This window comes from Panthera leo, chromosome D4 (genome assembly GCF_018350215.1).
Source record: "Panthera leo isolate Ple1 chromosome D4, P.leo_Ple1_pat1.1, whole genome shotgun sequence".
NCBI lineage: Eukaryota > Metazoa > Chordata > Mammalia > Carnivora > Felidae > Panthera > Panthera leo.
In genome coordinates, this window is record NC_056691.1 from 76,230,110 (window position 1) to 76,246,566 (window position 16,457).

Consider the following 16,457-nt stretch of genomic DNA (forward strand, 5'->3'; position numbering starts at 1 on the left):
CATCCTGATTTCAGAGATGTTCGAAAGCGGAAAACGTGGGCACTTTAGAACAAGTGAATTATGATATATCACCACCGCAGGACTTGTCAGAGCCTTTACTACCCTCAGGTGCACCATGAACCTTAAAGGCAGTTATAGAGTACAATTTCCCATCCACATAGGAATGTGACCACTGAGCTACCCTTTTCTGCCTTTCAGCTGCATATGAGACTCATGTTTCACAGATCCCACAGTGGAAAAATCTCTCTGAATGAATGGATGAACTCTGTGTGCTTCAGTCAAATGTCTGTGAATATGTTTTACACCTGAGCTTTTGCAAAATACTTCAAGCAGCAGGGAGCATAAGGTTGTGATGTCTGCCGAGAACCTGGTATGTGGATGTTCTGTGTTAACTATGGGAGGTAAAATCCCGTTTCTTCGATCAGAAGTCACAGAGGTGAAAATGCAGACCCTAACCTAAAAGTCAGAAACCAAAACAAAACAAGTGGTGAATAAACACATCCCACACCTCTCCAACCAGTTACTGAAAGTCAAAATTAAGATCACTATCTTCCGTCTGGAGGTCAGCGTTTTCCACTCCTAGAGAGGATGTGTGGCTAGACGTGCTCTTTCGGCCCAGATTTTTAAACACATTTTCATTACATTGTTAATAAAATTACATTTACATCCCATTCAAATTTGAAGAGAGACGCTTGGGTTATCTCCTGTCCCAACTTTACCTCCTAAATGGCTGTGAGATCCTTCTGGGTCACGGTTTCCTCCTCTGAAAGATCTGAGAAATACTTGAAACTTCAAAAAATATGAATGACCTTGATCACAATTTCTTATTTAAAAATACAGGGAACAAAAATATATATACAGGGAACATCTCTCTTAGCAAATTATGCCAGGAAAAGGTGTTCACCCCCTGAAACAAACAAAACACAATAAAACAACAAAAAACACAACCTTCCTTTTGTCAAGCCAGGACTACTATATAATCCACCATATGTTTGGGGGGGGGGGGGTTGTTTGTTTTGCCTTTTCTGTTTACTTCAGTTGCCAAGAGGCAAAGAGCTAAATTTATCTCCAGTTGAGTAATGCCCCCATTTCAGGCTCCTGCAACCATTTTCTCTCTCTGTCCTTACACATGGCTCCGGTCAGTCCTAACTTTATATGACATGTTTTTTTTAATAGGTTGGATTTATGTGGATAATATTAAGTCCTTGTCAAAGAATGCACGAAGTACATCATAAACACACATACACAAAAGATACCAACTTGGTTGCTAGGTAACCAAGCAACCTGTAATTGCTTGGGGATGCTCCCTCACCTGTAAAGATTCATTCTGAATGCTTCAGCTCAGTTTCTGATGACCTTCTCAACTTCTCTCAAATTCACCTGCTTCTCTCTACCCTGCTAGTACCTGTTGCTCTATCAACATCAATCAGGACCAAGTGAGGCTCAGCCACCTGTCCTCAGTGTCCCCTCTGTCCCAGAGTACAAACTCAATGCCTATTTGCGTTCTCAGCATCCCATAAAAGGCCAGGTACAGAGTAGGTGCAAGAAACCCTAGACAGATGAATTCCTTAATTCAACGGTTATGGTTTTGAAGAAGTTCTTGGGGCAAACAGTGGGGAGTGACAATGGGGATACCCAGGTGACTACGACCTAGTTCCTGATCATGAAGACGTCACAGTGCAATGAGGTCCACACAGGAAAGCAGGTAAGTCAAAAGAGCAACGGGGTGACCACAGAGAGAAGCACTGGGGTCCTGTGTGATCCCAGAGAAAGATACTTTACTCAGTTGTGTAGACCAGGGGCTGGCTATCAAGGCAGCTGGCAGGAGGTCCAGTCTGCAGGGTGTCCAGATATCACTGGGATAAATTAGAATTCAAAGCTACCAAACAGTCCTTGCAAGAGCGTCTTGTGGGTAGAAATGAAAAAAAATACAAATCAAAATAAAACAAGAAAAAAGGTCCTTTCTTTGCACGCCCTAACCCCACTTGCTAAATCCCGAGCCAATATTTAAGCAGTATCCACTTGAAAGGACAAGGTATTCTATTACCCAGCTCCAGGGTAACTACACTTCTCACTCCCGCACCCCATGGGGCTCAGAGAAGACTTGTCAGAGAAGGTTATATCCACACTGAGTCTTGATGATGAAACAGAGCTGTCTAAGCTAAATGGCCACAGGCAAGGGGTGGGGATTGATGGTACAGAGGAGGAGGAGAGGCAGATGGAACAACATTGTCAAAATTCCAGATGCGCAGGCCAAGAAGAGGCCTCATTCAGGACGAGGGACACAACTGGAATTGCAGCTGGAAAGACTGGGCTGGGGACAACTGCTTTAGCCATGTTAAGTGAAGAACATCATTTAACAATTATTATGTGAGCACCTACTAATTGCCAGGCACTGTTCTAGGTGCTGGAGACAGGGTGGTAAAGAAGACCTACAATTCCGTCGCCAAGTGATTAAATTAGCTGGCTTTACACCTATTAGACTGGCCATAACTGCCATTCGCTGGGTGCTCACGCGTGCTGGCCTCTGTGCATGCATAATTCCATTCAATCCTCACAATTGCATCTGATTCTACTTAAAAGGAAAGGCTCACAGAAGTTTAGGGACTTGCTTAAGACCACATAGCTAGAAGTGGCCAGAGGCTAGGAATAACAGCAGGTCTGTCCTGACTGAGACTAGAGGCACACAGCCTGGGTTGGAGCCCTAATGCCCCCATGTACCAGCTGTGTGACCTTGGGAAAGTCACAGAGCTATTCTGTGCCTGGTTTTCTTGATGGTAACTGGCGATCATAATAGTACGTCCCTTGTAGAGTTGTTAGGAGAATTAAAAACCGGCTCTTGTAATCGAAGCACTAACCACAGCCATGGCACAGAAGAGGCACTTCATAAAAGTTAGCTGCAGAGAGGTTTACTGAACCTGAGCCTACCCAAGGAACTCAGCAAGGTCACAGAGCTCTGATCCAATCTGGAAGGTCTCCTTGAGCAAAGGTTTGTTTCCCTTGCTTAATTCAATTAGGTGCTACATCTCTCTACCAACTTTCTCACAAGTACCTGCTAATGGCTTTCATTGTTTTGTTTACAGTGCTTCTAACAAGTGTGGGTAACTTCTCATTTGCATCCTTAATAGGCAATCTTCAAAACATGTTGACACTGCAGTTGGTTTTAGGAGACCTGGGTTTTATTTTCTTTTTTTGTCCTGTTTATCAGCATTTGGATGGGCTTCAACAGCTGCCAGCACACTCCCGCCCATTCATTCTTATTTAAGACTTTCAGAGTTCTTCTTATATTTTGGATATTAACCCCTTATTGGATATATCAACACCAAAAACAGCAACAACAACAAACAATCCAATCAAAAAATGGCCAGAGGACCTGCATAGACATATTCCCTAAGGAGACGTACCAATGGCCAACAGATTCATGAAAAACTGTTTCAATATCACTGAATGTCAGAAAAATGTAAATCAAAGCCACAATGAGATATCCCTTCAAATCTGTTGTTAAGGCTAGTATCAAAAAGACAGGAAATAACAGGTGTTGGCAAGAATGTGGAGAAAAGGGAACCTCAGTGCACTGTCGGTGGGAATGCAAACTGGCGCAGCCACTATGGGAAACAGTATGGAGTTCCTTAAAAACTTAAAAATAGAACTACCCTACGATCCAGCCTGAAGAAAATGAAAACACTAATCAGAAAAGATATGTGCACCCGATGTTTACTGCAGCATTATTTACAATAGCCAAGATATGGAAGCAGCCCAAGTGTCATCAATAGATGAACGGAGGGGCACGTGGGTGGCTCAGTCCATTAAGTGCCCAACTTCAGCTCAGGTCATGATCTTATGGTCCATGAGTTCGAGCCCTGAATCGGGCTCCGTGCTGGCAGCTCAGAGCCTAGAGCCTGCTTCGGATTCTGTGTCAATGTCTCTCTCTGCCCCTCCCCCACTTGCGCTCTTCTCTCTCTCTCTCTCTCAAAAATAAATAAACATTTTTTAAAAAGTTATAGATGAATGGATAAAGATGTGGTGTGTGTATATGTACACACACACACACACACACACACACACACCATGGAATACCACTCAGCCACATACAAAGAATGAAATCTTACCATTTGTGACAACATGGATGGACCTAGAGGGTATTATGCTCAGGGAAATAAGTCAGACAAAGAAATAAAAATACCACACGACTTCACTGATCTGTGGAACCTAAATATCAAAACAAAGAACAACAACAACAAAAAACAGAGTCATAAATATAGAGAACAAGCTAGCGGTTGCCCGCGGGGAGGTGGGGGCAGGGAAGGACAGGGGCAAAACAGGGGAAGGGGCTTGAGGAACAAGCTCCAAGTCTCACGTGGTTGCAAAGTACGACACAGTAAATTGAGTCAGTACCAGTGTATTAACTTTCTATGGTGACAGATGACAAGTACACTTACTGCGGTGAGCGTCCCTAACGTATATAAATGTCAGATCGCTATGGCGCACATCTGAAACGAATTTTGTATCCCAACTCTGCTTCAATTAAAAAAAAAAAGACTTTCAGAGACTTTTCCTGATAGGGAAAGTTAGGTGATCCTGTCTCACAAACCTAAAAACCAAGAACTTGAACACCTCGAGTCACTGAGCAAGTGAGGGGCTATTGTCCCTACTCATCATTCACTGTAATTATTTTATTTAACAAATACATACAGTGCCAACTCTGTGCAGGGCCCTGTTCAGAAGCACTTTACAGACACTCATGGAAACTGTGAGGTAATGCATTTTAGTCCTCATCACAACTCCATAAAGAGATACCATTATCATGCCTATTTTACAGAGGAGGAAAGGGAGACACAGAGATGTTGAGTAACTTGCTCATGGTCACACAGCAAGGAGGCAGCGAGCTACGTTACTAACCATGTGACCTTGGACACACGACTTACCCTTAAGGGAGTAATTAACAGGAAGTAACTGTGCACTCTTCACAACCGTCATTATATTGGGGCAAATATTAAAAGTTTAGACACGAGCAAACTGAAGATCAGGGGTTCTCAGAGACTTGCCCAATGCCTAAGAGAGAGTTATCTCCAGAGCTTGGATGAGAACGGGAGTCTGTCGATTCCCCTTGACCTCTGCAGTGTGCTTCACTGGAAGCTGGTGACAGTCGCTATGTCACAATCCATTACTGCTCTACCTGCTGTTCCTACTGTTTTTTGCAACAGAAAGACTACCCCACCACCAGGTACACAGGGAGAAAAATAATGATAAGAACACGGCTGATTCTGTATTCAAGCCTCAGATCTAAGCCCATGCATAATTTACTCAACACTGCCCTGCAGTCACTTAAGCTGAGGAGACACAGCTATAAATTCAGGTCTGCATACACTAATTTATTTCTTATTTATTTTGCTGATACATATCTAGGGCCTGCAGCAAGCCGTTGCAACACCTGCTCAAAGGCACCTGCAGCCCCCAGTGTAACTGAGGCAGAAGGGGAGACCCTAAAGCAAGTCCCAGAAGGAAAACTAGAACCCTGGACGAGAACCATGCAGATAAAATTAATTTTCTGTTAAACTGAGTTCAAACTCATACACGCTCCCCCACCCCCTTTTGCATAATATGTAGGACCGAACAGGCTCTTGCTAAATGCCTTATTCTGTTTTCCGATCTTAGCAAAGCACTGAGCATATTTCGATGACAGACATTCTTGCACGAGCACTGGATTATTTTTCTGAGTCACAGAATGTCAAAAGATGAGGACATTTTTAAATAGGAAGATGTCACCAGAAAGAGACTGAAGAAGAGAGGGGAAAAAAAGCAGTGCCATTTTCGAGGAATAGCTGAGGATCAAGCCCTACCCTGGAGGCCGTCCATGACAGAGGTAATTCCCAGTTCACTCCTCCGGATGGAAAACTAGGTAAACTGGATGAAACGTTAGGCGTCATCGGCCAAAGATCTCATTTTGCATGTGGTCAAACTGCGGCCCAGAGAGGGAAAGGGACTTGTCCCAGGCTACTCAGCAAGCTGGTCCCAATGCGCCCACTCTTTCAGTCTCAGACACACTGTAAAACTCCACTGAGTCCTTAGCATTTGCCTGCATGGCTTCCTTTCCGCCTCCTCGCCTCCACTTAATTATCCTTACAGATAGGGCGTTAGGGCATAGAGAGGCCATCCCTGAATTTGCACTGCTAACTCCCTGCAGAAACAGGGTAGACAGTCTGGCCTAAGCGTTTTCTCAAGCACACACCTGCTGGTTTCTCAGTGACACTTTCAAGGTGCCTGCTCTGGTCTCCAAGCTACACTGGCCAGGGCTGCGGGGGAGACACAGAAGGGGCAGGGGGCTTCAGCGGAAAATAGTCCTGACCCTAAGACACCGCCTGAGCACGGAGTCCATTTATTGGAAGTATTAATCAATTATTTATTTTACTTCTTCCTTTCTTCTTCCCAATACCCCACAGAAGCCTTTTGCTTCTTGGGCTGAAAAAGCAGACACAGAAAGGCCATTTCGTTGACGGGCAGGCCCGGTCTGGCCTGACTGCAGTGTCTGACCTTTTTTCCACATCTCCCACCGAGGGGAAGGGCCTCGGGAACAGAGACTCACCCGCAGAACATGAAGATGGTGCTGGAGGTGGCATCAGAGGGCAAAGGCAGCGTCTGCTGCAGGCACAGCTGCTCACAGCCACCGTTGAAGCCGTCCGAGCAGTCGATGCCTTTGGAGTGGTCGTAGCATCCGGAGCCGTCCTTCATGGGCCTCAGCTCCTCGGGGCACTGCTCGGGGAGAGAGCGACAGGGCAGTCACGGCCAAGGAGGTGGTGGGTCCCACTGAGCCCTCTCCTCCCACTTTCCGAGAAGGGCCATGCGTCAGAGACCACAGAGGGGGTGTCAAAGTCTTGTCTGGCCAATTAATAGTTGTATGGTCTCTCTGAACCTCACTGTGCCCACCTGTGAAGTGGGACTTTTGTCAGTATCCGCCTGGTAGACGCGTGAGAATAGAAGGAGGTACCGTGGGCAAAGTGCTCAGAACAAAGTGCTCAGAACAAAGTGCTCAGAACAAAGTGGCTCATGTGGCAACTGCACAGCAAGCCTTAGCTGCTATTACTATTGACCCTGCGTGAATCATCATCATTATTGTGTTTGTTATTATCCAGTAGGATCTGCCACTGATAAAAAAAAAAATCACCCTGGCAGGCAGCCAGGTATACTTTAAAGAGTTCCTACCGACATGAGTTTTAAACTCCAGCTCTTCCTCTCCTCATTCTGTGACCTGGGACAAGGTAGTCACCATCTCTGAGCCTCAACCTCCTTATCTGTTAAATGGGCAGAGCACCTACACTTATGCGTTTGTTGGGACGCTTCAACTGGATCCTGGGAGTGCATGTCCTACTTTGGAATTTGGCACGCAATCTGGTACTCATCAAACGTGAGTTCTCTCCCTTCCTGTCTTGAATTTGTCTTTTCGTCTCCATCCCTGTTTCCAGAGTCCTGAATGGGACCCCTTCATGGCCACATCGGGAGCCTGCAAATTCCAGTTAGGCCTCCTCCACACCATCCTCCTAAGTGGTATTTCTCAATCATCACTCCCCAGCTTAAATAAGTAACTGCATTTTCCAGAACAATAACACTTTGAATCTCCCTTCAGCGGATAGGCAAGGTCTTCTGTAGATGTTTCAGCTCCTGTTTCACCAGGAACACCTGTATCCAGGTAAACAAACCTGTAGCCCTCTGGTCCCTAAAAGTACCCTGGTGACTCCAATCTTGAGTGACCTCAGTCAAATGCTCTTCTGAGTGTGCCTGGCATCTGCTAAGTGTTCCATAATTGGAAGATCCTATACTGTAGGGACAACTGGCTATATAATTTATTTTCCATCATTAGATGAGCTGAGCTAATCTTGTCCAGTCCAGCAGACAGAGAAGCAGTTTCCAACTTCTCTTGCATTCGGGACCAAAAATGAGGTACTAGGTTTTAATTTCAGTCACCCTTGCTGGCATTTCCTGTCCACAAAGATTAACACCCAGAGCTCAGCCCTCCTCATCCATCACTGGACATCACTGATTAAAATGCCCCCACTGCACACCCCACACCCAGCTCCCCGGTCCCTTCTCCAAGCCTCCATCCTGAACCCCATCAATAACAAACACATACACACAGATCAATTCACAAAGACCACAATAACAATAACCACAAGAAAGAAAAAGGTCAATCCTCCTGGAAATTAAATTTCGCCTAAGAAGAATTCATAATTACCAATGCACGAGAATTCTTCAAGATATTTGAGACTGGCGCCAGGGAGGGTGACGGAGAAAGTAGGTTATAAATGGCCTTTGTCAAGCTGCAGAAAGGTTCTAAAACTGGCTACATTTTGTGCTTAAAGAGAAAAATCAATTTTCCATGTGAGTGAAGTGCTGTAAATATTAATACAAGCTCAGAGGAAGTCCCTGCTTGTCTCTAAACATTCAATGTCAGACAGGAGGGCACCTGGTCATGGGGTCATTTGGGAGCCATTTACTGGTCCTCAGGGCTGGGTCTGTCTGTCTGCAGAGATTGGGAATTAGCCCTGGAAAGAATGGCTGACCTTCTCACCAGGTGACAGGAGGTATCTGGGGCACGGAATTACAGTTCGTCCCATCCCCTGCTGATTCCCTACTACTTTTGTTCTTTATAAAAGTATGTTCTGGGGGCACCTGCGTGCCTCAGTCGCTTGAGCCACCGACTTCAGCTCAGGTCATGATCTCAAGGTTCATAGGTTTGAGCCCCGCATCAGGCTCTGTACTGACAAAGCAGAGCCTGCTTGGGATTCTCAATCTCTCTCTCTCTCTCTCTGCCCCTCCCCTACTTGCTCGCTCTCTCTCTCTCTCTCTCTCTGTCTCTCAGAATAAATGAATAATCTTTAAAAAAATAAATAAATAAATTTTCAAAAGTATGTTCTGTAATCCAGATAAGACCTAAACACTTTCCCTGTTTTTACTTAGTCCTTACAGCAAGCCTATGAGGTCATGTGGCAGGCTGAGAATGGCTACCCAAGATATGTTTCTGTCCTTATCCCTGAAACCTGTGAATATCACCTTCTATGGTCAAGTTCTGGCAGATTAAAGTTCTGGAAGATTAAAGTTCTTGCATGGAGTTGACTACCTGGGTTATCGAGGTAGGTCTAAATGCAGCCATGAATGTCCCCACAGGAGAGAGGCAAAGAGAGATCACACGCAAGATGAGAAGGCCATGTGCAGGCAGAGCTGAGATTGTAGCCACATGGCTGTAAGCCAGCAAATGCTACAACCCCCAAAAGCTGGAAGAGGCAAAGAAGCCACGTGGAGGGAACGTGACCCTGAGAGCACCATGACTTTGGACTTGTGCCCTCTGGAACGGAGACAGAATACGTTTCTGTCATCTTAAACCACACAGTTTCTGGTGCTTCGGTAGTCACAGGAAAGCAATACAGGTTGGTAGTCACATTAGTCCCATTTTACAGATCAGGAAACTGAGGAGAAGTGGCAGGGGTGGGGCTTTTCAGGCTTTCTGGCTCGGTAGCTCTCAACTGATACTCAGGCAACTCACTGCACTCCCCTGTCACTTACTGAATGGTAGATTTTTCATCTTGGGAAGTCAGAGCAAAGATGGATTTAGAGCTGACCTCACCTACTTACTGTAAAATTGAGGCTCAGAGAGTAGGAGGGTGTCCATCACCGCAAACCCCCAGCACATGAGTAGAGGGTACACAGCCAGTCCCCTAGTCCCAGCTTGGGGCCCCATCCACCATACTTACTACCCTTTATGTTAAAGCATTTTATGTCTGAAGACAAACTTGATGATGATTTACAGATGGGAAACTGAGGCTCAGAGAGGTGAAGGTGCTTGAATAACATAACACAGCAAATTAAACGCAGAGCTAGAATTAAACTTGCATTTGATCTGTGACCATGGGAGAAGTGTTCTGAGTATATGAAGTGGGTTTTCCAATCACCATATGATCATTCCTTCATCCAGCGTGGACTTCCTACCCTGAGTCCTTGTGGGTGGGAGAGGGCAGACTAGATCTAGTAATATCATTTGAGATTTGCAAATTATTTCAACTATTTCACAGTTTGTCATCTCTCTCCCCCCACCAAAATGCAAAGCTGGTAATACTATGGACCTTCCTACCTTGTCCTCAGCTACACTGCACACTTAGCATAGCGTCTGGAACATAGTAGCTGCTTTTTTTTTTTTTTTAATAAACCATCTGAGCGCCAGACAGGATGTATAGTATGTCTGTGTGTTTGGGTTTGGGTTTGGGTTTGGGTTTCAATCCAAACTCTGCTTCTTATAAGCTGTGTAACCTCTTGCCAGTGACTCAACATCATCTATCTTTATGTGATTACTCTAAGGAGTAAACAGAGTGAAAGCCAGCATCAAAGATGGCCCCCAGTGATGCCCGCTACTGGTATTCACACCCTGTGTAGTCCCCTCCCACACGCTACCAGCGTCGGTCTGCATGACCAATAGCATATGGCAGAACTGATGGTATATCACTTCCAAGATTAGATTATAAAAGACTGAAACTTCTGTCTCCCTCCTTCTCTTTCATAGCACTGCTGTGGTGAAATCAAGCTGCCATGTTGTGAGCAAGGGACTGAAGCCTCTGGCCAACAGCCAGCAAGGCTGACCTTCCAACAACACATGAGTAAGCTTGGAAACAGATCCTCCGACCCCAGTAAAGCCACTTCAGAGAACTACAAACCCAGCTGACATTTTGACTATAATCTTATAGGGGCCAGACCCACCCAGCTAAGCCACTCTTGAATTTCTTTTTTTCTTTTTTTTTTTTTAAACGTTTATTTATTTTTGAGACAGAGAGAGACAGAGCGTGAGCAGGGGAGGGGCAGAGAGAGAGGGAGACACAGAATCTGAAACAGGCTCCAGGCTCTGAGCTGTCAGCACAGAGCCTGACGCGGGGCTCGAACTCACAGACCGTGAGATCATGACCTGAGCCGAAGTCGGACACTTAACCGACTAAGCCACCCAGGCGCCCCACCACTCTTGAATTTCTAACCCTCCAAGATTATGTGAGATGATACAAGCTTCTAGTTTGCAGCTGCTCAATTTGGGGATAATTTGTTATACGGCAATAGATAACTAATACAGTGAGACAAATGCATCAAATGTTCAACACACACTCAGCAAGTGGCAGCTGCTGTTGTGGGTAATTTGAAGGAGCTTAGAAACTAGTTTGAGAGATAAGGAATATACATATCTGTCAGACAGAGGACTAGTAATAGAACAAACAAAGAAGCACAGCATAATTTGAATGGGAAAATAAAGTCCCTCCAAGTGTGAGTGCGACGGGGGGATGCCGGAGTGGGGAGGCCTTGGTCGGAGAAGACTTCCTCTTTGTCAGGAGCAGATGTCACTGAGCAAAAGGGACATGTGCCAATACACTAGAAACAGGAAGATCAGAATTCCTGCCCAGGCACGTCTGCTCACTTGCTTTGTGTGTCAGACATGTCCCTGAACCCAGCTGGACCTCAGTTTCCTTTCTTTAAACAGAGGGACAGCTCACAGACAAGAATGTGGGGGCTGAAGTCAGGCCTGATCCCATGCAGGTTTTGAGACCCTGAGCAAGTGCTTCACCTCAAAGAACGCCTCGGGTTCCTTAGGGAGGAATGGCCACTCTACTGGAGGCATTTTTGGAGACTTTATGAGAAAACCCACCTGAAGTGCCTGGCTCGGAACCTAGCACATAGTAGGCACTTAATCAATGAAGGACAAATGAACAAATGATAAATGAATGAACCCAACCCCCAAAAGAAAACCTAACTAAAACTATTAGCTTCTTTTTTTTTTTAACGTGTATTTATTTCAAGAGAGAGAGAGAGAGAATGTGTGCAGATGCATGTGAATGGTGGGAGGGGCAGAAAGAGGGAGAGAGAGAATCCCAAGCACACTCTGCATTGTCAGCACAGAGCCCGATGCGGGGCCTGAGCTCACGACTGTGAGATCATGATCTGAACCGAAGCCAAGAGTCAGACGATTAACAGACTGAGCCCCCCAGGCATCCCTAGCTTCTTTCTTTGTTATCTATATAAGTCTTTCATTGGATCATTCAAAATATATTTACTGAATACCTCCTCAGTGCTAAAAAATGTATCAGTAAACACGAGAGACAAGGCCTTGCTATCATGGACTTTAAATCCTAGAGAGGAGACAAATGATTGGCAAGTAAACAGAAAATGGTTATTCCACGGAGGAAAAAAATAAGGTGAAGAAAGAATAAAGTGAGTGGGGATGGACTGAAGGAGGCATACACTCAACATCGGAGCAAAGCCTGAATAATTAGCCTCCTGGGTGAATACAAGCGGGAAGAATTTTCTAATAGGGAACAGGAAGTCTGAAAGTCCTGAGGGAGGAGCAGTGTTGGCCTGTCCATGGAACAGAGGAGGCCATAGCTCAGTGAGACAGGGAAAAACAAGGCTAGCACAAAGCAAGGTGTGAGAGGTAGGCGGTGACCAGATCACTTAAGCCAGAGTTAGCACACTATAGTCTGCAGGTCAAATTCAGTCTGAACCCTGTTTGTTTGCCTTTTTTTTTTTCATATTTTATTTAATTTTGAGATAACTGTAGATTCACGTGCAGTTGTAGGAAATAATATGATATAGAGAAACCCTGTGTACCTTTTGACCAGTTTCCTCCAATGGAAACATCTTGGAAAAAAATATAGAAAAAATATCACCTCAAGGATATTTACATTGATAGTCAAGATACACAGCATTTCCATCACTACAGAAATTCCCCTTTTTGCCCTTTACTTCCACAATCACTTCCCACCCGACTCCTCTCCTTAATGCACAGAAACCACCATGTTCTCCATTCCTTTATATCATAGAATTCTTCAGAATATGTTATAGAATTTCTGTCACTTCAGGAATAGAACATAATCATACAGTATGTGACCTCTGGGGATTGGCTTTTTTTCCCCCACTCAGCATCATTCTCCTATGCATCCAGATTGCTGATGTATCAATATTTACCTCCTTTTTTATTGCACAGTAGTATTCCATGGTGTGGACATACCATTGTGTGTGTAACCATTCACCTGATGAAGGACATGTGAGTTGTTTCCTGTTCTTAGCTAATATGAACAGCTGCTCTAAACATCTGCATACAAGTTTTTGTGTAAACTTAAGTTTTCACTTCTCTGAAAAAAATGCCAAGAAGTGCCATTTCTGAGTCATAGGATAGTTACAGATTTAATTTTTTTTAGAAAGCTGCCAAACTGTTTTCCAGGGTGTCTGTGCTATTTTAAATCCCCACAGTAACGTATGAGTGGTTCAGTTTGCCACAACCTTGACATCATTTGATGTTGTCAATATATTTTATTGTAGCCATCCTGATAGGTGTGTGGTGATATCTCACTGTGCCTTTAATTTGAATTTCCCTAATACTTATTGATGTTGAATATCTTTTGTGCTCACCTTCCATCTGTAGATCTTTTTCAGTGAGGTGTCTCTTGATGTCTTTTGCCTATTTTCTGATTGATTTGGATTTTTTATACTGTTATTTGAGAGTTCTTTATATATTCTAGACATTAGACTTTTGTCAAGATGTGGCTTGCAAATGTATTTTCTCTCCCAGTTTGTAACTTGTCTTCTCATCTTCTTCAAATGAGCTTTCACAGAGCAAATGTTTTCAATTTTGATGAAATCCAAGTTACCATTTTCTCTTTTATGGATCATACTTTTAGAATCTGAAAACATTTTGCCAAGCCCAACTCTCAGAGATTTTCTCCTCTGTGTGTGTACTTTTCTAGAAGTGTTAAGGCTTTATGTTTCACAATTAATTCTGTGATACATTTCGAGTTAATTTCTGCATGAGGTGTGAGACTTCCACTGAGGTTTGTTTTCTTGACTGTGAATGTGCTATTGTGCCCAGCACCCTTTGTTAGAAAGCTCCATTTTTTTTTTCCCACTTAAGTTGTTTTTGCCGCTTTGTAAAAAAACAACAACAAGGGGCACCTGGGTGGCTCAGTCGGTTGGGCGGCCGACTTCGGCTCAGGTCATGATCTCGCGGTCCGTGAGTTCAAGCCCCGCGTCGGGCTCTGTGCTGACCGCTCAGAGCCTGGAGCCTGTTTTGGATTCTGTGTCTCCCTCTCTCTCTGACCCTCCCCCATTCATGCTCTGTCTCTCTCTGTCTCTGTCTGTCTCTGTCTCACAAATAAATACACGTTAAAAAAAAATTAAAAAAAAAAAACAACAAAAACACAAAAAACAAAAACAAACTGAGCATATTTGTGTGGGACATTTCTGGGTATTCTATTCTGTTCCATTGATCTATAGGTCTGTCCCTCTACTAACACTACATTCTTGATTACCGTAGCTATACACACCTTAACATTGGGTAGACAGTTCTTCTACTTTATTCTTCTTTTCAAAAGAAATTTTGCTTAGGTGGCTCAGTCAGTTAAGCATCTGACTTCAGCTCAGGTCATGATCTTGCGGTTCGAGGGTTCAAGCCCTACACTGGGCTCTGTGTCAACAGCTCAGAGCCTGAAGCCTGCTTCAGATTCTGTGTCTCACTTTCTCTCTGCCCCTCCCCCACTCATACTCTCTCTCAAAAATAAATAAACATCAAAAAATTAAAACAAAAACGAAAGAAGTTTTGCTCATTCTGGTTCTTTCGCCCTTCCATATAAATTGTGGAAAAATCTTGTGTATATCCATAAAAAAACTCATCCTGTCGTTTTTGATAGGAATCATACTACAAATTTAGATCAATTTGAAGAGAATTGAGATCTTTACTATGTTGAATGCTAATCCATGAAGAGAATATGTCTTTCCACTTAGATCTTTTAAAAATTTCTTTCATTAGCATTCCATAGTTCTTAGCATACATGTCCCATTCATGTTAGATTCACATCTAAATATTTCATTATTTTTTTAGGCACTATAAATGATATTGTATTTCACCTGTTCCATTCCTGATATTGATAACTGGCATCTTCTCTCCCTTTTATCTGTATTCCTAGATTTTTTTTCAATTTTCTTGATGTTTCCAAAGAATCCATTTTTTTGTTTCCTTGACTCTTATCTATAGGTTGTGTTGTTGTTCTGTTTTTAAGTGCATTGATTTCCTTTCTTTTGCTTGCTTTGGGTTTATTTTGTTCTTTTTTTTGTAGGATCTTAGGTGGAAGTTTAAATTACTAAATTGAAACTTCTTTTCTAATGTATGCATTCATGACTATTAAGTTTCCTCCTCATTAAATATAAAGACCCAGAGAAATTACAATGAAAGGATAGCATCCCACAAATTCGCATATACTGTATTTTTATTTCTTTCAGTTCAGTGTATTTTTTTTTTATTTCCCTTGAGACTTCCTCTTCAATCTGTGGATTATTTAGAAATTTGTTGTGTAGTTTCCAAATGTTTAAAGATTTTTCTGTTATTTGTTATTGCTTTGTAGTTTGCTTCTCTTGTGGCTAGAAAATACACTCTATATGATTTGAATTCTTTAAATTTATAGAGTTTTTTTAATGGTCAAGATATGATCCATCTTAGTACATGTTCCGTAGGCACTGAAAAAGAATGTGTACTCTGTTGTTGTTGGGCAGTGTGTTCTATAAAATTAACTAGATCCTTTTAGTTGATGATGTTATTGAGTTATTCTATAACATTGGTAATTTTCTAACTGTTCCATCAGTTGTTGAGAGAAGGTTGGTGTAATCAACTATAATTATGGATTTATCTATTTTTCTTTTCAGTTCTATTGGTTTTTGCCTCACAAATTTTGCAGTTTCACTATTTGATGCATAAACATTTAGGATTGTTAAGACTTCTTGGTGGATGACCCTTTCAATATTATCTGATAGCCCTCTCTGGCTTACTTTATCTGATATTAACATAGCTACCTCTGCTTTTTGTTTGATTTGCATGTCTTTTTTTAAACGTTTATTTATTTATTTATTTATTTAGAGAGCAGGAGAGAGGCAGAGAGAGGGAGAGAGAATCCCAAACAGGAGTGAGGCTCAAGATCACAAACTGTGATCATGACCTGAATGGAAATCAAAAGTCGGACGCTGAACTGATTGAGCCACCCAGGAGCCCCTGCATATGTCCTTTTTAATTTACTTTCAACCTGCTAAAATCATTATGTGTGAAGTGAATTTCTTATAAAAAGCATACCATATTTTTAAATCAACTCTGCCAATTTGTCTTTTGCGTTTTTAAATCATTTACATTTAATGTGATTATTAGTATTTTAGAGCATAAGCCAGATGTTTGATTTTGTTTTCTGTTCTCCATTTTTTATTTTACTGTCTTCATTTTCTTGTCTTCTTGTGGGTTATTCGAACATTACTTTTTAAATTCCATCTTGATTTGTCTATAGTGTTTTTGAGTACATCTCTTTATATAGTTTTTGGTGTTTGCTCTAGGTATGCATAACTTATTACAGTCTATTCATGCCAACCCATTTAAGTGACATATAGAAACCTTACCTCCCTTTATG

At 42.9% G+C, this 16,457-nt stretch overlaps 1 protein-coding gene across 1 annotated transcript in view; it reads right to left on the reverse strand.

The window, feature by feature from the left end:
* ASTN2 (astrotactin 2) overlaps positions 1–16,457 on the reverse strand; it is an 874,784-nt gene that overhangs the window by 315,993 nt on the left and 542,334 nt on the right. Inside the window, exon 12 of the mRNA XM_042912372.1 lies at positions 6,584–6,750. Within this exon, the coding sequence (XP_042768306.1) occupies positions 6,584–6,750 (167 nt within the window). The remainder of the gene's footprint in view (positions 1–6,583; positions 6,751–16,457) is intronic.